Source organism: Camelina sativa, chromosome 14, assembly GCF_030686135.1.
Source record: "Camelina sativa cultivar CO46 ecotype springtype chromosome 14, ASM3068613v1".
Classification (NCBI taxonomy): Eukaryota; Viridiplantae; Streptophyta; class Magnoliopsida; order Brassicales; family Brassicaceae; genus Camelina; species Camelina sativa.
The window spans coordinates 5,007,702-5,035,398 of NC_141893.1; the positions used below are offsets into that span (position 1 = coordinate 5,007,702).

Below are 27,697 nucleotides of genomic sequence, written 5' to 3' on the forward strand. Positions count from 1 at the left end.
CAGGTATTATTAATTTATTTTAATTCATAAAATTTTCGTCTAATTTTGCATCCGTGATCGTTTATCTTTTAATCATAGTGACTTGTCTTTACCAAAATATATGTATTTCTTACTATGATAGCATGATCGGCTTTAAAGTTTAAGCCATACTAAATGAAAGCTAACTGAATTTCCAATTTTTTAGACAAAAATTTAGCTTCATTCAAGGGTGTAAAATTACTTTTACTATATAAATTAAACTACATGACCGACATGTGACTAAAATAACTTTTTCAAAAACAGTTAGGTAAAAAGAATAGTAATAAATTAACTTCAATAACACCTTTATAGAATTATGATACTTTATATTTTTAAAACAGTTAATTAATATTATTAGAAATTAATCCTGCAAAAGATATATTGGAAAATAACTCTAGGTAAAGTAAACGTCCTCTGCTAGCATCCAATATTAGCGTCTTATAAGGTTCAGATTTTTAAAAAATAAACGTCCTTTTTGTAGCATCCAATTTAAGCGTAAATTTATTTCCAGTTCAACGTACCCACTTGCTCGTGAGTGCGTATGTAGTTATCGACTGTATATCAGAATCTAATCCCCAAGCAAAGAAAAATGTGAATTAAAAAAATAAGCGGACTAGTGCTGTTATGTGGACTATATTTATCTATAGTTCTTTTATCATATCAAAATTAGTGGTTGTTTTAGCCCTCAGTAGCATATATTTTTCATCGCCATATCGTTTTTTAGCATCTGAGTTATATTTTTTTTTTGTTTTTTGGGTGTTTGTGTGATAATACAGAGTTTCTTTGGCATCAACAAAATCACAATTTAGAGTTAGAAACTAAACTACTAAACAATTGCAACTTGGCCTTCCGCCCTGGCGCCCCAACAGATGATTTTAATTATTGCACATAAGAAAACAAAGTACTTTTAAAAAGGAAAATTTCTTATTATTGTTCCCTTCACGGGATTGCATAAGATTTCTCAATCGCCCATTGGTCTAAATCGCCCATTGGTTCGTCTTGTAATCCATTGGACAACAAAATGATATTTAACTATATGTTTATTCTGGTAATGAAACTATATATAAACTGTCTGCTACTTTTTGTCCGCTGGTTATGAGTAAATACATGTTAAATAACTTAACAAGATTGTACTTGTATAATCATTTTCTAATTAATTCAGCGAAAAGTGCATAAAAGTAGTCTTTATAAGAAGTATCAAGTTGGTAACTATAATAATAGCACCTACACACTAGTTTTATTGACACATGCGATGCGAGTCTGCCTGGTTCACTTCGGAGGAGCCTTCACACTTGCTCCTATATAAGCCCTAGCTGTCGCTCACACTTAGTCCCAAAGCTAATCACATCCTTTCCTCTAGTCACATTGTTAGTTAACATTGATTAGGGCTTAGCTTAAAGATTAATGGAATCCCTCATATCTTTTTCCGCAGCTCTCTTCTTATCTTTTAATCTCATGCTTTTCGCATGTGTTAGTGGTTGTAACACTTGCTTGCCAACTAAGCCAATCCCAAACCCTAACCCAATCAGCAATCCAACAACGCATAGCTGCCCGAAAGATGCCCTAAAACTTGGTGTTTGCGCCAAAATACTAGATGGTGCAGTCGGAACTGTCATCGGAAACCCACCTGACACCCCTTGCTGCTCAGTACTTCAAGGGCTTGTCGATCTTGAAGCTGCCGTTTGTTTTTGTACCGCCATCAAAGCTAACATTCTCGGGATTAACATCGACATTCCCATCTCCTTGAGTTTGCTAATCAACACTTGCGGCAAAAAGCTTCCCTCTGATTTTATTTGCGCCTGATAACTTGTAAAATGATGGATCGATTGAGTAATTTTACCTTAGTCATGTGTGTGTTGTTTGGCCTCTGTTTGTTTGGTTGATTCTCGGCTAACCGAATCCGCATGTATTTTTCTGGAAACTTCTTGGTTCCAACTACTAGTTTGGTTGGTGTAATATTTATCTGTTTGGGTTTACAACCAAAAACCGGTTCTATTTTGGCAATATAATGATCGGATAAATTAACAAAAATATGATATAATTAGAAACGCCCGTGCATATGTTAAACGCGTGCAACCATAGCTTTGTATCACAATCCAAGATAATTTGGATTTCGATTCAGAAAATGGGATGAAAAATACTTTTTAATACATTTAGAAAATGTGCACATATTGAAAGATCTCATGTGATATTTATCTGGTGTAAATTATATGCAAGAATTAAAAGATTTAATCATGTTGGTTTTGTCCCCAAAAAAAAAAAAAAACATGGTGGTCAAGAATCAAGATCCTGAACCGTTCTGATGAGCTTACATTTTTGGGCTGGTTATTACTGGTATTTGTAAAATTTAGGATTAGTTTGAATTTTAGGGTATATATCCCACTATATTAATTGAGAAGTACAAAAATAAATCTAATCTTTAAAGTATAAAAAATTACATCAAAATGCCATTAGGAATAGTTAATAAAATGTTAGAATCATTAAGGGTAAAAAAAATAATTAGTCATCTGACTAAACAGATTAATGTTATATTGGTATTCAAGAAAAAACGTTGAAAAAAAAAACCACTTCAGTTAAACAAGTTAGATTTGTAACGGTATCCCATATATGTACCGAATATTTATCCACTTATCCCCTTAACAGAAAATCAAACAAATTATAATATCAGTTCAGCTAAAAAAGTGAAAAAATATCACGTTGAACCCCTTATCGTATCATATATATTTACCGAATGTTTTATTCCATCAACAGAAAAGAATATCTTCTCTATTTCTCGAATAATTCCTTCACCAAAAATAAGATTATACTAATAATCTCTTTTTAGTTTTTACTTAGTTACATTTTACCTATTTCAAAACCATAGCAAGGATTGAGTGATATTAACAAAGACTTAAAAAAATTTATTCATTATTACATGCTAATGTTTTATTGAGATAGGTTTTCCATTAAAATCTCTCTCTTGACAATTACGATTACCAACTACAGTATATATAAATATGTCATTAATATAATGGTTGTTTTAAAGCTACCCAAATACAACAACGAATTTTTAATTTATAACAATATTATCTAAATTCTGTAAAAAACATTTATAAAATATAAAAGCTATTATATAAACAAAGGATTTATAATCATAAACTATTAAAAATAACATAATAACAAAATATTTTATTACAAATTTACCTCAAATAAAAAATTCAGCCCATGGTTACCATCGGTCAGTACCTACTATATATCTAATTATCCGCACGATAACATTCGGACAAGTGATTTAGGCCACTTCTGCTGGTCTCTGTGTAGGCCGGGGAGTTCCACGCCAAATTCTTTTGAGTGAGATTAACAAATCAGTAGAGACCCTAACAAAACGAAAAGAAAAAGTTAACGTTAAACCAAATAAGGACCAGATAATTTTTTTTGTTTAAACACCCTTTAAAAGATTTTTTATTTATTTTATTTTTAGTCTTACAACTTATATGGAGCTATAAAATTATAGTAACATACTAACATGGAAAAAAAATAGGAAATTGGAACCCGTGACACGGACCCATCTGCGCATGCCACCACCTAAAGAAGTAAAAAAATAATTAAAGTAAATTGTACGTATACGTGCATGTATGGCTGGATCTTTTTTTGTTCTGTGAAAGACATGGCTGTGGATCTTTACCCCTTTTTTTTCTTATTTTTGAATGATAAAAATTAATTCAATTTTTGTTATGGAGGGGGATTAATTCAATTATTATTATTATTATTATTATTATTATTATTATTATTATTATTATTATTATTATTATTATTATGATATAATTTTCAAAAGCTAAAATGATAATGAAGATGATGCAAGTTGTAAAATCAGTTAAATTCAATTATTAGTTTAACAAAAAATTTAAAGAAATTCATTTAAATTTTTCTTTGTATGTTCATATAAATCCAAGATCCAGAGAGTAGCTACATATCGATCATGCAATAATTTTGAAAAAAAAAAAAAAATCGATCATGCAATAATTAGCCAAGTTGTGAATAGAACATTTGTTTATTAGGAGTTCGCCTCCGGAACACTTTTTTTTTTTTTTTTAATTACACACATGAAGTAATTCTCCACAAATCTAATAATAGCTAATGGCAAATTCCTGGTTCCTTAACTCTCTCGTCTCTCTTCTCAACTTTCCGGCTGGTAGTTTCAACCGCCCTCCGTCTTTTCCTTCAGACCTCCATAACCTCTCATCTCATTCTGACTTCCCTTCTCTTGCTTCAGGTCTTCTTTTTCCTCATAAACAAAAAAACTTTCACAGAACTCAAATTACTACCGTTCCATGTCATGTAGAAGTTACTTCTCCTTCTACACTTCCTCTCCAACTTCTTCCTGAGGTTGTCTCTACGACCCAGCTCTTGACTTTTTACTTGGTCTCCTCTTCAAAATTATCTTTGAATCCCAGATCTGGCTCTCTTCTTTCTGGATCTGAAAATGCTACAGTAGCTACAAAAAACTTGAATTCTTCTTCTACTACTGTTCTTTCTCCTTCTTCTCAATCTTTTTATGGCATTCTTGGGACTACTCCCTCTCAGTTACCTGATTCGTCCAACCCTCCTATTCAAAATGCTAAACCAAGTTATGTTGTCATCTCTAAAGCATCTCCCCCTCTCCCCTCCCATTATCCTCCCACTTCTCTAAATGTCCCATTACCTCCTAAAACTGCTACTGATCCAATTTCATATGCCTCAAAAGTAAAACCATTTGTAGATAAATCCTTGAAAAGGTTATCCTTGTCTCTTACTCCCCATCAGGGGTCCCAAGAGTTGAAATTCCTGATGAAGTTTTCCATAAAGGAGCTGAACTTCATAAAGATTTTATTATATGCAAATTCTTTGGTCGGATACCGCCCTACCACCTTACTCAGAGTGTCCTAAACTACATGTGCGTTAAAGGTAAACACCTGGAAATCCATCTCTCCCCAGCGGGAAACTCTGTTCTTGTTAGGCTGTCAAATGATTACTGATATGTCTATGTTTTGTCTCTCTTTAGCATGTATTTATCATGCATTTAGCTAGGATAACTCATTGTTTTGCATCATTTTTTTAGTCTTTTCTATACACTTTGCATGTCTAGGTAGTTCTTTCATCATCCTTGCATATATTGTGCATTTTGGAGTATTTCAGGTATTTAGGAGACGTCGAGAATGCATCGTTCGAGCCACTCTCCAACCGTCATTCGAGCCACCCCGTTCGAGCCGTTCCACTCTAGTAGGATTTAGCTTTCGACGTCTTCATCAAAGTTGTAGAGAATTGAGTCATCTTTCCAATGCCGTTTATTTCAAGCAATCGGAGGTGTGGTTCAAAAGTTATCATCGTTTTAGTGATGCGTATACACCCAATTCGACCCGCTGCCCGTCGACTCGATCCTCACCACTCGAGCCAACACCATCACCCACTCGAGCCACCACTCGTTCGCACATGTCAGGAAGACCGAAGACGTTCCGTCTTACACGCTTCAGGAGATTCCAAAACCGACTCTTCATCTTGTCGTTTTAAGTTTTAGGGATTTACATGTTTTTATCAATAAATACGTTTTGTTAAGTCTTTGCGGAGACATCTTATCTTTTATCTCATTTTGTTCTTAAGGTTTTATCTAGCCTCCAAAAACGTTCTCAGACTTTGTATCCAAATATCTTTTAATTCATTGAGTTTTTGCATTTGGTTTGTTTTACAAACTTGTTCATCTCATTTTTATCTATCTAAGAATGCTTGTTTCAATTTTTTCTGGGTTTGCATCCTTGATGATGATTTTCGGATTTGAGTAGTGTAGTAGTTATTGAGGATGGGATAGATTAGGTGGGGGATCTTAGGATGTAGAGTGTTTAAGCTTTGATTGTATGATTCCCTTCTGGACTAGAGTTAGAAATATTAGTTTCTCTATGATCAATTGGAACTGGGTTTTAGACATTTCTGCATCCAAAAGGTGTTCGATGAAATGCCTGACCAACTATTGCCAGAGATTACGTTCCTAGCCTAAGAGATTAGTTGTCTATGATGTTTGTTGATGTGAATGAACTTGTTTTTCATGCCATGCTTGATCATGTTTCTCTAGCGAGAGCTAGGTTTGGAAGTGGTTGAGTTTGAGTAACTTTTGTCAAGAGATTGGATTAGCTAAGTCGTGTGTTCACTGTTTAGGGATAGTTTGCTTGTGGCATGTTAAACACTCTGTAGACTAGGATACTCCACAGACATCGATTACATGACTTCTTTCTTTTTGATTGATATTACATTCCTGAGACAATTTCGTTTCTTCATGCTTAGAATCATTTTCATTTTTACTTTTGTTTACTTCTTGCCATACATTTTCGTTTCTAGTTCTGTAGTTCATTTCCGTTTTGCATTTTCATCATTCTAGGATTGTTAGATAAAAACACTCTCTTTGAATTGGCTTGACTTGTGAAATCCTGATTGCATCTTGAGTGATAGTAAAGTTTCCCAACTGGATTGACACCTTAAGTATTACAACTGTATAAGGTTAATTGAACCTGCTAGGATAGATACACAAAAATCCTAGTATCAATTTGGCGCTGTTGCCATTTGGGATTCGTTTTCCTACATTTAAGATTTCAAGTTTTGCAATATTAAATTTTATTACACATATCATTCTGAGTACTGACTTGTTTTGGTTGTCTGCTTGTTTGTTTTGCATCTCAGGAATATGTTGATTGCAACGTTGCATGCACACCAGATCAAGAGGACATCAGAACTTCCTTCCTGCTATCGACGATATCAACCGGTTACAAAGACCACGAAAAGCTCGTCAACTCACTGATCATCCCGCACCCGTCACAATGGAACAACCAAATGGACCACATCCAGGACCGCGAAACATTGGTGCTGGGGATGCACCGAACACTCATACTCAGCGTGCTATGTGGAGACTACTATGTTTTATGTGTCCCAATGGTCTACCTCTTTCAACGAATCTTCTCCTTCTCTACAGCGCATTCCACTCTGGGCCCACTTAAAAGATGTTCCTATTGACCTTATTCACCAACAAGGGCTTAGTCACATTGCTGGACTTATTGGTGAACCAAAATAAACAGATGACTGGACCATTAATCTTACCAGTATAAGTACTGCTCATGTAAAGGTGGAGGTTGATTCCACTAAGCCGCTGCTCCCATTTCTTAAAGTTCTAAGGGCAGATGGATCACTCTTCACTGTGAAGGTTGAATACCCGTGGGTGCCTCCGATTTGCTCCCACTGTAAGGAAGTGGGTCATATTCTAAGGAATTGTTTGCTAGCTCCACCTCCTGCAACGTCTTCTCCACCTGCTGCACCTACAAACTCTTCTGGTCCGCAGGTTGTCCCCCATACATGTTATCTCTGTAAAGAAGTTGGTCATTTCATGAGAAATTGTCCAACATCGGTTAACCGTTGCACCCCTGTTACTTCTAAGGCAAAGAGAAACCATGTTCCTAATAGTAATCATGTCAAGCACACGGCTCAAACCGCTCAAACTGATCATGTTGTTCAAACTGTTCCTAAAACTCATGTGGCTACTGATTTACCTTTTGAGTCAACTCCTTTATCACATATAAAGTCAACTAATGTTGGTATCAAGATTGACTATGTTGCTCCAGTATCTACTAAGCCAGCTCCTGTGTCACCTACTGAGACATCCCAATTAGAGGAACCTACTACTGAGCCAACTCTTGTGTCACCTACTGAGACATCTCAATTAGAGGAGCATATGGTTATTGATGTTATTCCATATAAAGAAACTAATCAGTCGGTTATAACCTTTGAGTCTCCAATTACTGCTGACTCTCCAATGGATGTTCAGGTGGATTGTGTTCTCGCTTTGAAAGCAGAGTTTGTGTCTCGTCCTATTGTGGTCTCAGACAATTCGCTTGCCCTACCTTTAACCAATAAATATGATGGCCAGAAAATAACCCCCACTTCGTTTAACCCTTTTATCCCCTCTGAGCCACCATACACCAACACTAACCCTCCAAAGTCCTTCTCACCTACCAAAAACTCCTACTCAGTAATAACCTCTCAACCCTTGTTTATACCTTCACCCTTTAATTCTAAAGTTTCTTCTTCTACTCTTGGTCAGATTCCTCTTTTTACCCAGAAAGAGGCTCAATCCAAACCCCAATGAATCCCCATATATCTTTTTGGAATGTCCATGACCTAAATGACTCGGATAAGTATCGACCTTTTGTACAATGGCTCTATACTAATTAGCCAGTTGTGGGTGCTATTTTGGAAACACATATTAAAAAAAAACATTTTTTTTATTTGTATCCAAGAGAAAATGAATTTTCTTTTTTAAATCGCATTTATCGGCCAAACATTCCTTTGATCAAAACAAAGAAGTATATTACGTACTATATAAGTATATATATCAGTATCACTTCACACGTAATTTTTTTTCACAAAGCACAAATTTGTAGCATGATCGTCCACATGTAGCACAAATTAGTAGTATGATCGTCCACATGTAGCATTTTTTTAAGGTAACACGAACAATCCTCAGAAGACTCAAGTAGCATATATTTTACCTTCGGCAACTAAGCCAATTTAGTAGACGTTCCGGGACTGGGAGGTGGCCGCCGACCTAGGCAAGTATCCGCATCACTACTAACACGTGAAAAAATAGACATGTGTTACGAAAGTCAAAAATAGGAGGAACTCACAAAGTCACAAAAGGATGCGTGTATGTGATAAATATTACGTAAATTTTGTGGAGCCCACCGTCACTATGCAAGCACTGTAACTTCTCTTTTTACCTTTATAAATTGAGCAATGAATCGTTTATTGTAACATACGAATACATTTTACAAAACTTCAATTATTGAAGAAGTAAAATCTCTCTCTCTCGTCTCTCTTTTATTCAGTATCCCGATCGTTCTGCGGGTATAAATTTCTCTCTATTCATTATTTATATTCACCATAAATTCAAACACTTATTTATAACACGTTATCAGCACGATCACTCTACGGTGGGTTATAATTATATATTTATAATATATATTTCATTATACTCTATGTGTTATTCTATTGGGCGGTATGTCGCCTCGTTAAAAAAAAATTATTTTTCAGTGGTTGTTCAAAACACCATTATTTATTTATTACTATAGTGGGAGGTATTCCGCCCCTATAAGTAATTATTGTAGTGGTTGCTTCACGCACCATAACAATGGACGGCTCAGCCGCCGATAATGTGGATGACTCCGTCACCATAATTTATTTACTGTTATCACATGGATGACTCTGTCACCATAATATTGTCGTTAAATTATATTTACATTATGGTTAATATATAAGGAGGCTCAGCCACCTGTCTATTAACATATATCTGAAATTGCTAAATGTTAACTGATTGATCGTTTAATATATGATTTATTTTATGTTAAATATTTTTCACCAACGATCACAAAGAATTTTTTTTCAAAAATCTTACACTTTTCAAACGGCTATGAACAGTAATTTTCAATCTATAAATACACTCATATTTTCACTCTTTCATTCATCTAAAACCGCATCACCCCTCATAAAATTTTCTAAAGAAAGTGGTTTTAGTTTTTCATTTTAGAAAATGATTAGCTTGTTTTTAATTGTTTGTTTAATTGCAATTATTACTTGTATTTATGGTCTCTTCGTTGGAGAATTTACTCACGAAGAATTTACCATTAACATCGGTTTACTTTTCTATGCATTTGTGTTCTTTGTAATCGCTTGCATTATAAATATAAATGGGGCATTTTAAAATAAATTAAATTATCTTACTAATAATATTTATTCGCTTTTGTGTTTAGATAACTAATGGCAAACATTGAGAAACTTAAGTTTCCAGCTCTCAAAATTACTGGAGCAAACTACATAGCATGGAAGACAGATGTGGAACTCTATTTAGAGTCGCAAGAATTGTCGGAGACCATAAAATTGGAAAATATGTCGCCTTCCAAAGATTAGGCCAAGGCAATAATATTCCTGAGAAAACATCTCGATGAAAATGTGACGCATAACTATGCGCACATAAAAGACCCAGCAGAGCTGTGGCAAGCTTTAAAAGTACGGTTTGACAACCAGAGAGAAATAACTCTCCCTCATGCATTAGAGGACTGGAAAAACTTGAGATTTCAGGACTTTGAGAAAGTGGAGGATTGTAATTCTGCTATGCTGAGGATTGTATCGCAATTAAAATATTGTGGTAAGCCAATTACCGAAGTTGAAATGGTCGAGAAGACTTACCTCACTTTTCATAAAGAACATCGAGTTCTCCAAGAGATGTATAGAAATTGCGGATACAAGAGATTTTTTGAGTTAATTGTGACTCTCATATTGGCGGAGAAGAATAATGAACTTCTCCTCAAAAATCACAACTCCCGTCCTACGGGAACAAAGGCATTTACAGAAGTAAATGCAACAGATGTGAAAAATCCGGAGAGAGGAAATCAAACCTATCGAGGTCGTGGTCGTCGATTTAATCGCGGACGTGGAAGATATTTTCAACCACAAAACAAGAGGTCTTATAAATGAGTTCGATCTGAACAAGGTTCTAAGGGAAAAGAATTCCAAGGAAGTAACGCACAGAAGCGTGAGAACATCTGTTATAGATGTGGATCGAAAGGGCATTGGGCCCATGTGTGTCGAACCCCCGAACATCTTTGCAAATTGTTTAAAGAGTCCCAAAAGGGAAAAGGGAAAGAAGTAAACCTCATGGAGCATTTTGAGGGTACATCGTACCTCGATGCATCTGACTTCGTGAACGAGTTCGAAGAGACTGCTCATGCGGATAACTGAAATGCTTGTAGTGAGACTAGTAGTCTCCAGTAACGCCATTAATAAGTATTATGTATTTTAGTTGTTTTTAAAATATTATTGTTTCTTAAAATAAGATAAATGTATAATCATTATATGTTTTTCTATAAATGAAATTTACTTTTATTATTAACGTTTATGTTTATTACAGAAATGGATGAAGATTCAAACAAAACAATTAAAAGGAAAAATATCAAAGAAATTTGTATACCAGATAGTGGAACAACACACACTATTCTGAGACATAAGAGATTTTTCTCTGAGTTAAAACCAACAAAAATTATTGTCAATACAATATCAGGTCCTACAGACTTGATTGAAGGAAGTGGTAAAGCTAAATTTGTATTGCCTAATGGAACAAAGTTTTCCATAAAGAATGCCTTATATTCTCTGAATTCTAAAAAGAATTTGTTGAGTTTCAAAGAAATATACCTTCAAGGATATGAAACTCAATCTGCCACTGAGAATGGAAAGAAGTGTATGTATATAACTTCTAATAAATCTGGAAAAAGGCATGTGTTGGAAAAATTTCCAGAACTTCCTTCTGGTTTGCATCATACTTATATAGATGCAATAGAATCGCATCTTGTGATCAAAAGAAATCCAAAAGATTTCACATTATGGCATGATCGCCTTGGTCACTCAGGCACTACAATGATGCGAAAAATTATAGAGAGCTCACATGGTCATTCACTGAAAATTAATGAGATATATCAGGGGAGTAAAATGACATGTGAAGCGTGTTCTCTTGGAAAATTGATCATAAGGCTATCGCCAACCAAAATTGATAAAGAATCACCAAAGTTCCTTGAACGAATTCAAGGCGATATATGTGGACTGATACATCCACCATGTGGACTATTCCACTATTATATAGTGTTGATTGATGCATCGAGCAGATGGTCACATGTTTGTCTATTACCGTCTCGAAATTTGGCATTTGCGAGATTTCTAACTCAGATTATCAAATTAAGAGCTCAGTTATCTGATTATCCTATTAAGAGAGTTAGACTGGACAACGCTGGTGAATTCACATCCCAAGCATTTAATGATTATTGCATGGTAACAATAATTGAAGTTGAACATCATGTATCTCATGTTCATACACAAAATGTTTTGGCGGAATCATTAATTAAATGTCTGCAATTGATTGCAAGACCATTGATCATGAGATCAAAACTTCCAACCTCTGTATGGGGACATGCCATCTTGCATGCAGAAGCGCTTATTAGGATAAGACCAAGTGTATATCATAAGTATTCCCTTTTGCAGTTAGCATTTGGTCGAGAACCAAATATAGCCCATCCAAGGATTTTTGGTTGTGCGGTATATGTGCCTATAGCACCTCCATAACGTACAAAGATGGGACCACAAAGAAGGTTGGGTATATATATTGGTTGTGATTCTCCATCAATTATTAGATACCTAGAACCATAGACTGGTGATGTCTTTACGGCACGTTTTGCCGATTGTCACTTTAATGAGAAAGTTTTCCCGGTTCTAGGGGGAGAAAATAAACAAGTAGGAAAAGATATCAAATGGTGTGTACCATCTTTGCTACACATTGATCCTCCTACCAAGCAGTCTGAAATAGAAGTTCGACGAATCATGCATAGGCAGAGTATTGCAAATCAACTTCCTAATGCATTTGTTGATACCAAAACGGTAACTAAATCATATATACCAGCTGCAAATGTTCCTGCTAAAATTGAAATACCACAAGAACGTGGAAAAGCAGATGATACACGAGAGTCTAGAATACGCTTGAAGCGTGCTAGGCCAGTTGGTTCTAAAGATAAAAATCCTAGAAAACGAAAGGAAGCTGAAAAGCATGATATGCCCAAAATAGCAGAAAGCATATTGGAAGAAACAAATCATGAGTCTAATGAAAGTATTGAGCATCATGAGCCTGAAGAAAATCATGAGATTTCTATCAACTATATCCATACTGGAAAGATATGGAATCGAAATAAAATCGATGATGTTGATGACACTTTCTCTTACCTTGTTTCAAGGGAAATATATGAGAAAACTGAGGATCCAAAACCAAAGTCTGTATATGAATGTCAAAAGAGACATGATTAGACAAAATGGAAAGATGCAATACAAGTCGAACTTGACTCGCTTAATAAACGAAATGTATTCGGACCTATTGTACTCACGCCTGAAAATGTGAGACCAGTTGGATACAAGTGGGTATTCGTAAGAAAACAAAATGAGAAAAATGAAATACAAGATATAAGGCTCGCCTTGTAGCTCAAGGATTTTCTCAAAGACCCGGGATTGATTATGAGGAAACATATTCCCCCGTTATGGATGCAATAACGTTTAGATTTCTAATGAGTCTAGCAGCTGGCGAAAATCTAGAGATGCGTCTCATGGATGTTGTTACAGCATACTTATATGGATCATTAGACACTGATATTTATATGAGAGTTTCTGATGGATTTAATATGCCAGAAGCATTAAAAGCTAAATCCAAAGAGTTATGTGCAATAAAGTTGTAAAGATCATTATATGGGTTAAAGAAGTCTGGACGTATGTGGTATAATCGTCTCAGTGAGCATTTAACAAAAGAAGGATATGTGAATGATCCTATATGCCCATGTGTTTTCATCAAGAAAACAAACATCGGATTTGTGATAATCGCGGTATATGTTGATGATCTTAATATAATCGGAACTCAACAGGAAATACAGAAAGCAACAAACTATTTAAAAGGGGAATTTGAGATGAAAGATCTCGGACAGACAAAGTTTTGTCTTGGTCTACAAATTGATCATACTCAAAAGGGTATATTTGTGCATCAATCCATATACACTAAAAGAGTGTTAAAACGTTTTAATATGAATAAGGCAACTCCTCTTAGTACTCTAATGGTTGTTAGATCATTAAATGTTGAGAGTGATCCTGATGAAAATGAAGAGATACTTGGTCCTGAAGTTCTGTATCTAAGTGCAATTGGAGCCTTTATGTATCTTGCAAATTGCACTCGACCTGATATTTCATTTTCAATTAATCTTTTGGCTAGATTTAGTTCGTCTCCTACACGAATACATTGGAATGGGATTAAACATGTCTTTCGTTATCTTCAAGGGACTATTGATTTAGGATTATTTTATCCTAACAATTTAAATGGTCAAATGATTGGTTTTGCAGATGCAGGATATCTATCAGATCCACACAAAACTCGTTCACAAACAGGATATGTATTCACGATTGGAAGCACTGCTATATCATGGCGTTCTCAAAAGCAGACACTCGTAGCTACTTCTTCGAATCATGCTAAAATTATCGCACTTCATGAAGCAAGTCGAGAATGTGTATGGCTAAGATCGATAAGTCAACACATTAAATCAAGTAGCGGAATTCATCAGAATACAGAGCCAACTATCTTATATGAAGAGAATGTTGCATGTGTTGCTCAAACAAAGGAAGGGTACATCAAAAGTGATAGAACCAAACATATCCCTCCAAAGTTCTTTTCATACACCCAAGAACTTGTGAAGAATAAAGACATTGAAGTAAGATATGTTCGATCATCCGAGAATTCTACAGATCTCTTCACAAAGTCATTACCTACAACTATATTCAGGAAACATGTCCATAACATTGGAATGCGTCGTCAACAAGACTTGTAAGATGCGATCCTGATCAGTCGAGGGGGAGCTTGCGAGGTTGTACTCTTTTTACCTTACTAAGTTTTTTCCCATTGGGGTTTCCTAAAAAGGTTTTTAACGAGGCAACAAAAGATATTACGCAAGAGACATAGTGACACTGGTCTCAAAGGGGGAGTGTTACGAAAGTCAAAAATAGGAGGAACTCACAAAGTCACAAAAGGATGCGTGCATGTGATAAATATTACGTAAATTTTGTGGAGCCCATCGTCACTATGCAAGCACTGTAACTTCTCTTTTCACCTTTATAAATTGAGCGATGAATCGTTCATTATAACATACGAATACATTTTACAAAACTTCAATTATAGAAGAAGTAAAATCTCTCTCTCATCTCTCTTTTATTCAGTATCCCAATATTTTTGCAGATATAAATTTCTCTCTATTTATTATTTATATTCACCATAAAATCAAACACTTATTTATAACAACATGAATATTATAAAACTTAAAACCAGTAAATCATGGTCACTTTATACAATTGAGATCCGCACCGTAAGAACTAGATAGTTTAGCCCATCAAATATTAAGCCCATTAGTAATATAACTAACTGTGGCCCATAATTAGTATGAGCTTGGTCCGTTTTATTAAAATAATTCGAATCGTTAAGAAACTGCAACTCAAATCTAAGATGCAAAAACTCGATCGAGATGTTATGATGTAAACATTAAAAGATTAAGAACCTGCAATAGAAAATCCTAAATATGAAGTCCATATTGTCTATAAAAAATACTAGTATATGTAATAATCAAGTTCATAACTCATTGACGACATTTATTTTCTTGAGCGTCATTGTGAAGCGGAAAATCCAATGTTTCAACGGCATTGAAATATTTATGTAATTGTATATATAAACTTATTAATAATGTTATAAGTTGAATATGTCTATGTAACGGGAGCTTCTAGCTAGTGTCTCTTGGGTAACTCCTCGAAGCAGCAAGTGGAGATGCGAGACGCGAAAACTTGGGTGTGACATTTTGACTCACAGTATTGATATATTTCAACGTTATAATATGAATGAGAAACAGTTGCCCAATGTTTAGTGTTGAATAATGTTTAAAGTTTGAATAATGTATGAATAGTAATGTTATATAGTACTATTTTCCTCGAGTTAAGAACTTATACCATTATAGAGTGTACACACACAGTCACTACTTTTAAGCGAAATGGTATACATCTTTTAGAATTGATATTTTTTTTAAAATAGGTATAAGATAAATTCTCATAGAAATATATGTACAAATAATATAAGACTAATGCTTTATTAAAAAAAAATGAACCTTTTTTTTTGTTCACATGTATGGGTGTCTTTCAAACCAATGACCCCAATGTTATACTTTCCCCAAAAAAAAAAAAAAAAAAAAAAAAAATTCCCAAAGTTATTCCTTTCTAATCAAATTATTATGATATACGACTACAGCTACAGGTGTGTGCGTGTGCGCGCAAATACTAGGAGTCTAAACCCAAGACAAAACAATATGAACGATCAAATCTCTTGGAACATAATTTTCTTTTTGACATCATCCTGTAATATGTTTCGAGTAGAAATTCTAGCAGCAATAATGTTTTTTGTTTAAAGTATTCAAGACGTGCAAACTTCACTGCAAGGCTAACCACATGAAGCCAGCTATATATGAACGCATAGGTTATAGGTTCTCTTAATTTTTTACGTGGGCTCGGTTACATCAAACGCATAAAGTGTGAGTAACAAATACATCAATCTCAACATTCTTAAGATACATACGAACAAGCAATTTTTGTTGCCCACCCATAAAACTAACATAAAAAAAAAACGTAGCTAAACATCTTGAAATTGATTGAACTAGTACCTTCTTATCCACTAAACTGTGACACATGTTAGTTGCGTAGTTTGTACTTTAACAATTGAGTCCATTAGTTAACTAGACATCGAAAGAAATAATATAATGTAAATCTTATAAACAACTGTTATTAGATATCATCTCTTTTTCAATATGTAATCATTCATGGTAATCGCGAATTTTTATCTTTCTCATGCAAGCATATGTGTTCCTATGGAAAATCCTTGAAAAAAATGATATAAGACAACTAGCTTAACTCTCAAGAAGAATGAAAGGAGAAGAAAAGCTATGCATATCCATAATATAAGCAATAATGAGTTTTGAAGAGGGTAAGATCCAACCTTTTAGGATAAAATAATAAAAAGTTCAAAGAATCTCATTTGACAGAATGTGTTGGCCACATAATAAGTTGTTTCCTGCCTGGTGATATCTGGACATTGATAGAGAATCTTCTATACCAGTTAAGGTGTTATTTGCTTACCATTTTTGTAAGCAACCCTTGAATTAAGCATTTAGTCACTCTATAAATTAGATAATATAATTTATAAATATGCAACGTGCAACTTTAACAATAACAGGTCTTTTACTACTAATGTACATTTAAAAAAAATAAAGATAACAAATTTATCGTTAAAAAAACAATCATAATAATTGTTAGTAAAACATATGATCTTTAAAAAGAAAATATGACATGGTTTTCAAAATAATAATAATAGTAATAATAATAATAATATATAACACATTTATCGTTTTACTTTTGGTTTGGTTACTCTTTTAAAAAATTACAGATTGAAGACGGGCAATATTATAGAAAAAATATTGAAAAAAATATTTGACATCAACAAAAGATTGGGGCATTTTGTTACCGTTTTTCTTTTAATTCCTTTTATATTAGCACACAACTAATAAAAATGGGTTTGCATTACTTTATCTTATACTAAGATAGGAGATTCAAAATTACCATCTGGTGTAGAGAATAATTGCATGCATCAGCTTCATCATATAGAATGTTATATGAAATCAGAATATTTCATTATTTATGTTTATGTTTTGGCAGCAATATTGTTATCTATTAGTAAGTCAACCATTCGAGTAGCATTGCCAAGTTTTTAATTAATGTATATATATCCTTTAATGTGACAATGTCGACACTAATAATTAACAATCATAAACTTTAACATGTTAAGCTTATTCAAACAAAACAAACCAAAACTTCTAACAACTATTACAGTTACATTACTATCTTAAATTTTTATGCCAAAAAAAAAACTGCTCGTATACATTTAAGCTGCTAATTAAAATGGGAATCGAATTAAATAAACCGAAATGCTATCTCTATATGTAAATGTTTCAAACACAAACGACGAACTTGTGTTTTTGTTTTAGAAATTTGTGGACGTTTATACAAACGCGCCTCCTGTTAAGTTGTCTTTGCTTGATTAAAATTAGGTATAATTAAAAGATGTCTTTTGAGAACATCAAAAAGACCATATTTAGATGTCTGGTTCAGTTGGAAAGATCACGACGTACTCAGTGGCGGATCCAGAAAATTATTTTATCCGGGGCAATAATATTAAATTATTATTATTTTTTAAAAAATAAAATTATATCAGTTAAAAATATTTGATTAGTTTCAAGTTAATATAAGTAACAAAATTTTGTTTTATTAATAGAATATGGGCTTGTTAACATAGGAAATATAAACAAAATTAAGTTTTTGTATTGTATTTGTAGGATATTTTAATATTATACACAACACAAAAAGTATATCTAAGAAGAAAATAGGTTAATGGGGCAATAAAAAATATTTTAGCAGGAACATACTTAAAAACTCATGTAAAATAACATTAATCTGAAAAATTTAACCGTGGCAAGTGTACCGGTTTACCGTAACGTACGTCCGCCTTGGACGTACTTAGCAATATCATTTTTCTTTTGCAGTGATGTAAGGTGTCTTTCACTTTCGATCCCCCTCTTCCCATTATCTATCCGTAAATCCTTAATCTAGAAAAATAATCTTTAATTGTTATAAAGCATACACTAACAATTAAATATATGCACATTAACATATTAAGTCTCGAGTTTTAATGATCATAATTTGTAACCTAATTGTTACAGTGTCAACACTTGAATTCAGTTCTGCATATTAAATGTAATTGATATTTAAAAACCCGACTTTTAGTCAGCATTTTGATACCTACAAGCATTATAAATTTGTTTCCTCGCAGAGATAACTGCTTCCTTGTTTTAATTTTTGCATATCTCTAATTCCAAATTTCAGTTCAACATCTTCCATAAAACTCTTGCTTCAAAAATCTTACCTATTATTAGTCCATTAAGGATCCAGGTCACACATGTTTTAAGCGTAAAATGAAATTTTTGCGTTTATACTGTAAATGTGTTCATGGCCGGTGTAAATATCACAAAAATTGTTATGGTCCGTGATCAATTTTTTAAAAATGATGCTTAATTACATATAATATGCAGAAATGAATTCATTTAAGTGTAAACTGCATCAGGCAGAAAAAAATACATTTGATGAAGATCGAATTGTCGTAAAGTAGCGGATTGTATATATATTTTCTAACCGATGAAAATAAGTTTATTAGTTCTGGACATGTACCTAGGATCCGGTCAGTTTATTAGTTCTGGACATGTACCCAGGATCCGGTCATGATTCACTAAAAGCTTCCCGAGATATCACCTTTTTTAATATATACATGTAGTAGTTCTCTTATATGTATCTATACACGAATTACATGCCCCTCGTAATAAAGCGTGATTATATGGTTCTGTCCCCCTAAGTCAAAAACAATAATATCAATTATTTAGTTATTTAGGATTTGACTTTTTTTAATATATCAGGAGAGAGAGAGGGTGAGCTTGTGCCGCCCATCCGTCATCTATTCAATAGTTATAACTTATAACTTGTAACATTTATTTTTTTAGCTTTAAATATTTAGTCCAACTTAGACACACCAAAGTTATTAAATAACTCAACTATGGTTAAATTAACCGGATGAGTTCCGTTTGAATATTGTTAAAACCGAAATTGAATCTCGTATAATTATCCTTACACCAACTTGGTTTAAATCACTTTCACAACTATTATGAATTTCGTTGGTACATGCAAGTGTCTACAATGATTCAATGAGGAGGTTGTTGGTTCAAACTTTCAAATCATACTGTTTGGTACCTATTTACTTAGTGTTATTTTGTATTTTCACTCAAATTACATCTTATTGTGGCTTGATTAATTTACAAATGCGCGTATACGAGAGAGTGGGATGCATTAAACTAAAATCAAATTTGATGTCAGCAAATAAGAATTTGATAATCTGTTTTACCTTTTTGTGACAAGTGGACGTTTTCGTTACCATCCAAGTTAGCCATATATTTCTCCTAAACACTTTGTTAATTAATTTCCTAATTAGTGACGAAATCAAGACGCCGTTACCGATAATTCTAACATAATCCCTGTATAATAAGAAGAAGAATACAATTTCGTAAAACATACTATATTTACAATATTAGTTAACATTGTATTATTGAACAAGTTGTCATTCCTATGTTTGGTCAACCGTGGCCTTTGGGATACTCAGAAGGATTCCATACCCAATTATTTAATTCGATACTCTTCTTCTCCATGATTCAATCAATCCTTTTTTAAATGAATCTGTATTTTTTTTCTTCCTTCGTCACCTGCTGGAATATAAATAACATATAGTTAATAATAAATCATTAAGTTGTCAATAGACCCTACAGCTTAATTTAATTGTATTTATCAAGTTAACAAAATAGCTAGTGTCCTAAGTCAAAACAAAGTACCTTGGTTGATTTTACCTCAATGTTGCAGGTTCGAATCTTTGTGCAAAAGCAATGACAATACTAAAATAATGATGTAAATCATTTTGATTCAGATAAACAAGATTTTGTTATTAAGATTGAAATACTGATTTCATCGATCTATATATATGTGATCACTTTGATGCATATTAAGTATAAACAATTGGTAAAATAAAAACCAGTCAAATAAAGATTAGACAATTTGGGCATTTATATATATAGTAACTCAATCTCAATGTGTCATTATCTTAATAGAACATTTAAGGGTTTTTTTTCTTTCTATTCTAATTACATTTAAGAATGCTTTACATGCACGATCACCATTTTATCTCCAGAAAAATAAGAATGTACTAAAGGATTCAATGCTAATCCTAAAGACTTATTTCTTCCATAATTAGTCATAAGAGTGAAAAAAAATGAGGGCAAAAACAAACTCACCATTCATAGTTTCATACTGTACTTCTGCATACTGATTTACAAGGTGATCGTAGAGTTTTTAATACAGCTATTGAGCTATAACATGTAAATCGTTATCTCTAAATACTATTAGTACATTGATGAGTTTTTTTAAAAGTTATTTTCGGGACAAGTCAATTAAAATTGAAGCAAAAGTAAAACTGTGGTTTCCTTTTCGTGCGAAGATCAATAATAGATTCATCCTCTTGAAATGACCGAGTCAACGTTGAGGGGGAGAATCTCTCGCATGGTCCTACGAAAATGTCACGTGCCAAAAATCTGGGCCCTGAGATAATATACTACTATCTAATAAGCAAAGCCAGCTCCGCCTAAAACATTTGATCCATCCATTTTCATCTTTGTTTTCCATTTTTGAATATATGGGGTTTATCTTATAAAATTATATTAATTTCTCTTCTTCTTTTTTTTCTAGACGATGCATTTATCAATTTAATTCAATATAGAAGATAACAAATGTGGGTTCACCACTCCTTCTCCTTTTCTTTTTGGATGGGACTCTCCTCATTGTCCCCTTTTTCACTCCTCCTCAATCTTTGGATATGCACAAAAATAATCGATTCTTGGGGATACTAGCGTAGATATTATGAATATGAAACTAGCAACGAGAAGAAGTGTTCGTTATGGGGTTGAAACTTCATCGATCTGCATACCAATAATTCAGAAAGAGATGGATCATGACATGACACAGGTTATATATATATATATATATATATATATATATATATATATATATATATATATTTATGAATTTTAAAATTTACAATTTCTTCATATTCATGGGAACTATTGACTTGTTTTTTTTGTGTGTGTGTGGATATTTTACATAGAACTTGGGACTTACAATAAAACTATGTAACATACTCTCTCTTGCAAATTGTTGGATGAGTTATCATTTTTATTATTTTGTTGGTTATACAAAATGAAAATGAGTTCTCCGTTTCTTCATCTTCTTTATGCTCCTAGCCTCCTATTTGCAAAAGAGATAAAGATAACCATTGAAATTGCAAGGCTTCTAATTATATATATATATATAGTTCATGAAACTCCTGTGACAATACCCTTTATTTTATTTCATTTAATTATAACGTTAAATAAATGAAAAGTAAGGTAATAATTATGTCCTAGCATGACTCATTTTTAGTGGCGTCTAAGAAGCATACATTTTGAGCCATTAAATCTCAAGCTAGACTTTCCCATTAACACAAAAGAAGAAAGTTGGTTCATTAATGTAATCATACCAAATCTATAAACACAAAGACCTAAATTGTTGACAGACAAAAGAAAAAACACAAATAGCTAGAATCACTTTTATTGACTTCTATTATACGTTTTGATTAGAATTTCATATAATCTAATAGTTTCCTCCGATTATATGCAATACAACTATAATTTGATAATTACATGTGAAAATATACATGAGTCTCAGTTTAGAATTAGTTGATTACAAAAAAAAAAAAAAAAAAAAAAAAAAAAAAAAGACTTTCTAGCATAGAAAAGGATCATTATAATGACGTTTTATAACAAGGAAATAACCGTGGGCCTACAAGCAAAGTTCGATAATGAACAAACGAAAAATGGAAGGATGAGAACGAAAACAAAAATAGATATGCGTTGACAATAATGCAAATGAAATGAACAATGATTAAAATGTGTCTCTAACACCGTAATCAAATATTTTGAATTATATTCCGTAGCTCAGACGTGAAAAAACACAAATGATCTTCCATGGAAGTAAAATCACAATCGAACTACAATTATTTTTTACATATTTATTCCCCCTATTTTCAAGAAATTGAACAAATGTAAAACAGGTGGTGGGTAAAATTGATGCGCTTGATGCCATTGAGTCACTGACAAAATGACCTATGACTTTAACTTAAAGTTCAAACCCACAGTTCCAAAGGTAGAGGAAGTGGTAAGATTTAGCCTCTGGTCTCTCTCTCTCTCAATTTTCTCTTTCTACAAATATATTAATTATTTTAATTAAATATTCTCTCCCCAATCAAACAACACTCATCAGAGTCACACATGTGTCACTTTTTCCTTCAATATTTTATTTTATGTATAAAAATTAATAAAAATTTATCTCGGCAACTTTCCTAGTATAAATAGATGTATTAATGGACACATTTAATACCACAAAAGAAACCAAGACCAAGAGCTCCCAAACAAAACAGCCTTTTCCATAAGAACAAACCCCCAGAAACTGCAAAAAAACTCCTAAACCATCTTCAAGATATGTCTCTTCCTGAAACTAAATCTGATATCCTTCTTGATGCTTGGGACTTCCAAGGCCGCCCCGCCGATCGCTCAAAAACTGGCGGATGGGCCAGCGCCGCCATGATTCTCTGTAAGTATATATAGAACAATACACCAACAATATATATGCTGAAGACAACACTTAGAATTTTCTGATGGCCCATTTACTATAAGTTATAAGTTTCTTGTGGGCATCGTTTGATCTCCCATGTCTTCATCTAACTTGTTAATAAATAAAATTTGTGTGAAGGTATTGAGGCCGTGGAGAGGCTGACGACGTTAGGTATCGGAGTTAATCTGGTGACGTATTTGACGGGAACTATGCATTTAGGCAATGCAACGGCGGCCAACACCGTTACCAATTTCCTTGGAACTTCTTTCATGCTTTGTCTCCTCGGTGGCTTCATCGCAGATACCTTTCTCGGCAGGTTTGTATACAAATAAATATTTAACAAAATTTAAATCATTCAACTTATTTTTTTAAGTAACAAATTGAATTAATTATTTTGGTTTGTATAGGTACCTAACGATTGCTATATTCGCCGCAATCCAAGCCACGGTAAGGACAATAGAAGTCCCTTTTTTATTACCAAAACTTGTAGCCAAGAAAATGAAATAAATTAAATAAAATTATTGACTAGCCTAATAAACAAATCGAAATAGGAAACAACATAAGTCGTTATTTTTGTTACAAAATTTCCGAAAAATTAATATTCATGTGTATGAACTATGATTATTATCAGGGTGTTTCGATCTTAACTCTATCAACAATCATACCGGGACTTCGACCACCAAGATGCAACCCAACGACATCGTCTCATTGCGAACAAGCAACTGGAATACAACTGACGGTCCTATACTTAGCCTTATACCTCACCGCCCTCGGAACGGGAGGTGTGAAGGCAAGCGTCTCGGGTTTCGGGTCGGACCAATTCGATGAGACCGAACCAAAAGAACGGTCACAAATGACATATTTCTTCAACCGTTTCTTCTTTTGTATCAACGTCGGCTCTCTATTAGCCGTGACGGTCCTTGTCTACATACAAGACGATGTTGGACGCAAATGGGGCTATGGCATTTGCGCGTTTGCGATCGTGCTTGCACTGAGCGTTTTCCTGGCCGGCACAAACCGCTACCGTTTTAAGAAGTTGGTTGGTAGCCCGATGACGCAGGTTGCTGCTGTTATCGTGGCGGCGTGGAGGAATAGGAAGCTCGAGCTGCCGGCGGATCCGTCATATCTCTACGATGTTGACGATATTATTGCGGCGGAAGGTGCGATGAAGGGTAAACAAAAGCTGCCTCACACCAAACAATATCGGTACGATTTCTTTAATTAACTCATCGTTTGTTTTCCAAATCTATTTTAAAACATTTTAGTGAAAAAAGAAAACAAATTCCCACGTACGTTTCTCTTGATTCAAGATTAAAATTTTTAAAAATAATTTGAAGACTAAAAATTGTCAAATTTTTATATTCCATTATAATGGTTTAATTCAAATAATTGAGGTGTAGTGTAGGTTCCCATAATTGAATCTGATAGTAGTATCAATAGACTTGAAAAATGTGAAATTGAAGTGGGTAAATAACTCGAAAAGCTCGTGTCCTTTAATTATAGTGGGACCACAAATATTTTTGATTATATGCCTACTTGGCATTAGAAATCGATTTTTAATTTTTTTTGACAGCCATAAAAAAAACTAAATTAGAAAAGCTTGATTTTTTTTTTTTGTTTTGTCTCTTGGGTATCATTTTCATAATATTATCACTCGACCATACAGCCAAACTGGTCCTGGATACGAATTTTTACAGCTAATTGCAACTTTTAAAGATATTTTTTTGGGTTCAAAGGCCCTACTTTGTCATTTATATGTAGATTTTTTTTTTCCTTAGGAGTGTGTGTATATATGCATGTGTATGTTCGTTAGATAACACGTCAAGTTCGGTTGATATCATAGGTAGGAAAAGAAAAGAAGTCTCTCAAACGATATAATACAAATTAATATATGCAAGTGGTTAAAAAAAAAAAAAAAGCAAGTGGGATATAATTCTCCAGCTTTACTTTTCACCTATACAATTACGTTAGAAAATTTGACAGCCTCTCTTGATTATTTTTGGTTTTCACACAAAGCGTAGCTCCATAATCGTGACAAATTATATTTTTCATAATATTATTGTTATTATTATTAACTGATTATGTTGCCTTAAAACTTATACTAGTATATCATTACACACACTGACACAAATATATATTCATTCACCTGACTCGTAAGTACAGTATCTTTTTTTATGCAAACCTTAAGTACAGTATCTTTTATCCATCAATCCCTATGCATGCCTACAAAGAAACAGAAGAATCCAAAGGAATCAAATTGTTTTTTATTCCAGACAGTTTATTAAAAATCTTTTTGGCATCTCTAGATATATATTTGAATTTCTTCCTTTTTTTTTTGGAAAATAAAATGAATAAAAGAAGAAGAGACGAGAAGTTAGGGGAGACAGTTGTTTTGTCTTGTAGTGAAAACGTTCACGTTTAGTGTCGTAAGACCTCCACTACTATACACCTTCACCGGGACAGACCCAATTAGTTAGGCATATAACATCAGTAACATTAACCCTACCGTCACGTGCTTTGCGTGCTAAGTGCTTCATTTATATTTTGTTTGAGTCTTTCTAAGGTAATATATAGCTGAAAAAACATTAGAGAAAACTTTTACCTTTTTCCTTATTTTTCAATTTTTAACATTTTTTTTTCTGGACTATTCTAAAAAACAATTACGTATGTGCATATTTATATTTCTTGCTATGGGTGTGTGAAGGGTGTACGTCATCTTGAAAAGATTCCACGTAACTATCTCTGACTCCACAACATGTTGTTGATTCAATGCTTAGGCTATATTCCAAAAAGGTGTATTATTGGTAAATAATAATCTATGAAATTTAAATAATTAGGGGCATTTCACATACGTAACTATTGCACAATAACAAGCCAACGCTTACTACTACGAAACACATAAAAATTCTTTTAATGCAAATTTAAGGATATATAATCATACAATAATTATGTTCTAATTATTCCTTATATCATTTTTGATGCCACAGTGCATTGGACAAGGCAGCAATAAGGGACCAGGAAGCGGCAGTGACCTCGAACGTATTCAACAAATGGACACTCTCAACACTAACAGATGTTGAGGAAGTGAAACAAATCGTGCGGATGTTACCAATTTGGCTAACATGCATCCTCTTCTGGACCGTTCACGCACAGTTGACGACATTATCAGTCGCACAATCTGAGACGATGGACCGTCACATGGGGAGCTTCGAGATCCCTCCAGCTGCGATGGCAGCCTTCTACGTCGGAGGCCTCCTTCTAACCACCGCCATCTATGACCGTGTCGCCATTCGCCTTTGCAAAAAGCTATTCAACTACCCCCACGGTCTGAGACCGCTTCAACGAATCGGTTTGGGGCTTTTACTCGCATCTATGGCTATGGCTGTGGCTGCTTTGGTAGAGATCAAACGTCTTCGAACCGCACATGCCCATGGTCCAACGGTCAAAACGCTTCCTCTAGGGTTTTATCTACTCATTCCACAATATCTTATTGTCGGTATCGGAGAGGCATTAATCTACACGGGACAATTAGATTTCTTCTTGAGAGAGTGCCCTAAAGGCATGAAAGGGATGAGCACTGGTCTATTGTTGAGCACATTGGCATTAGGGTTTTTCTTCAGCTCGGTTCTCGTGACCATCGTTGAGAAATTCACCGGGAAAGCTCACCCGTGGATTGCTGATGATCTCAACAAGGGCCGTCTTTACAATTTCTATTGGCTTGTGGCCGTACTTGTTGCCATAAACTTCCTAATTTTCCTCGTTTTCTCAAAGTGGTACGTTTACAAGGAAAAACGACTAGCTGAGGCCGGGATTGAGATGGATGATGAGCCGAGTATTCCCATGGGTCATTGATGATGATGAACATTGTGCATGTCTATGTTGATATGTTTAAAATTTGATTTTGAATTTTGTGGTATATTTTATGATGATTTTTCTTAATTACCTCTTGTTTCCGAGTCGACAAATAATGGACCGACCGATAAGGGATAAAAGTGAAGTTTTCCCAGGGTTCTGTATAAAAGCAGAAATTGTAAAATTTCCAAAGATTTGACGCAATTAACGTTCTGTTTTAATTTTTAATTTTAATTTTATTTTTCAGTATGTCAAAAAAACTTAAAAACTTCGCGTTTTCTTCAGCGTTAATACTTGAGGTTTTATGTAATTAACGTTTTTCACTTATTTAATTTATTTGTGTTTAAAAAGGTGTGATTACACCAGCACTAATTAACTAGTGGACTATTACACCTTTCTTTTAATCTTTGGTTAACCCAAAAAAAGAAGAAGGTGTCACTGAATTCATTACCGAACTGGGAATTTACTGAATACAATGTCTCTCTCTCGATGATTACTGGTCAAGTGATTAATTTAAATAATTAGGGAGCTGCATGATTAAGTCTCATGGATGTTTTGACATTTTCACACATATTAAGAAAAATTAGGGAGCTGCATGATTAAGACTTACTAGTAAGTAATGTTCTGTGCACGTTTCTTTGTCTAATTATTGTCTCCTGATGCTTATCTAGTTTTGAGATACAAAATAATAGTTTCTCAAATATCCCCAAACCAATCATGTAGATTTAAAATCTCAGTTTGGAGGACATATATATATATATATATATATGTGATCACTTCTGGCATGATACTGCAGAGCGATTATATCCATTTCTGCATATGGACATCA

The 27,697-nt window shown here is 33.8% G+C and overlaps 1 protein-coding gene, 1 long non-coding RNA gene and 2 pseudogenes across 2 annotated transcripts; all 4 read left to right on the forward strand.

Moving 5' to 3' along the window:
• Positions 1-1,237: 1,237 nt before the first annotated feature.
• Positions 1,238-2,004, forward strand: LOC109128801 (14 kDa proline-rich protein DC2.15 pseudogene; annotated as a pseudogene).
• Positions 2,005-3,969: 1,965 nt separating this feature from the next.
• On the forward strand, positions 3,970-5,705 carry LOC147927845 (uncharacterized). Its single transcript, XR_015580201.1, has 2 exons — positions 3,970-4,941; positions 5,173-5,705. It is a non-coding gene; the product is annotated as an uncharacterized LOC147927845 (long non-coding RNA).
• Positions 5,706-9,825: 4,120 nt separating this feature from the next.
• Positions 9,826-10,806, forward strand: LOC147927846 (uncharacterized; annotated as a pseudogene).
• Positions 10,807-22,749: 11,943 nt separating this feature from the next.
• Positions 22,750-27,096, forward strand: LOC104739862 (protein NRT1/ PTR FAMILY 6.3). The gene is made up of 5 exons (XM_010460332.2): positions 22,750-22,995; positions 23,155-23,332; positions 23,424-23,463; positions 23,648-24,222; positions 26,004-27,096. The coding sequence occupies exons 1-5, from the start codon at positions 22,884-22,886 to the stop codon at positions 26,866-26,868; spliced, it is 1,770 nt and encodes a 589-aa protein (XP_010458634.1). The 5' UTR covers positions 22,750-22,883; the 3' UTR covers positions 26,869-27,096.
• The last annotated feature ends 601 nt before the right edge of the window (positions 27,097-27,697 follow it).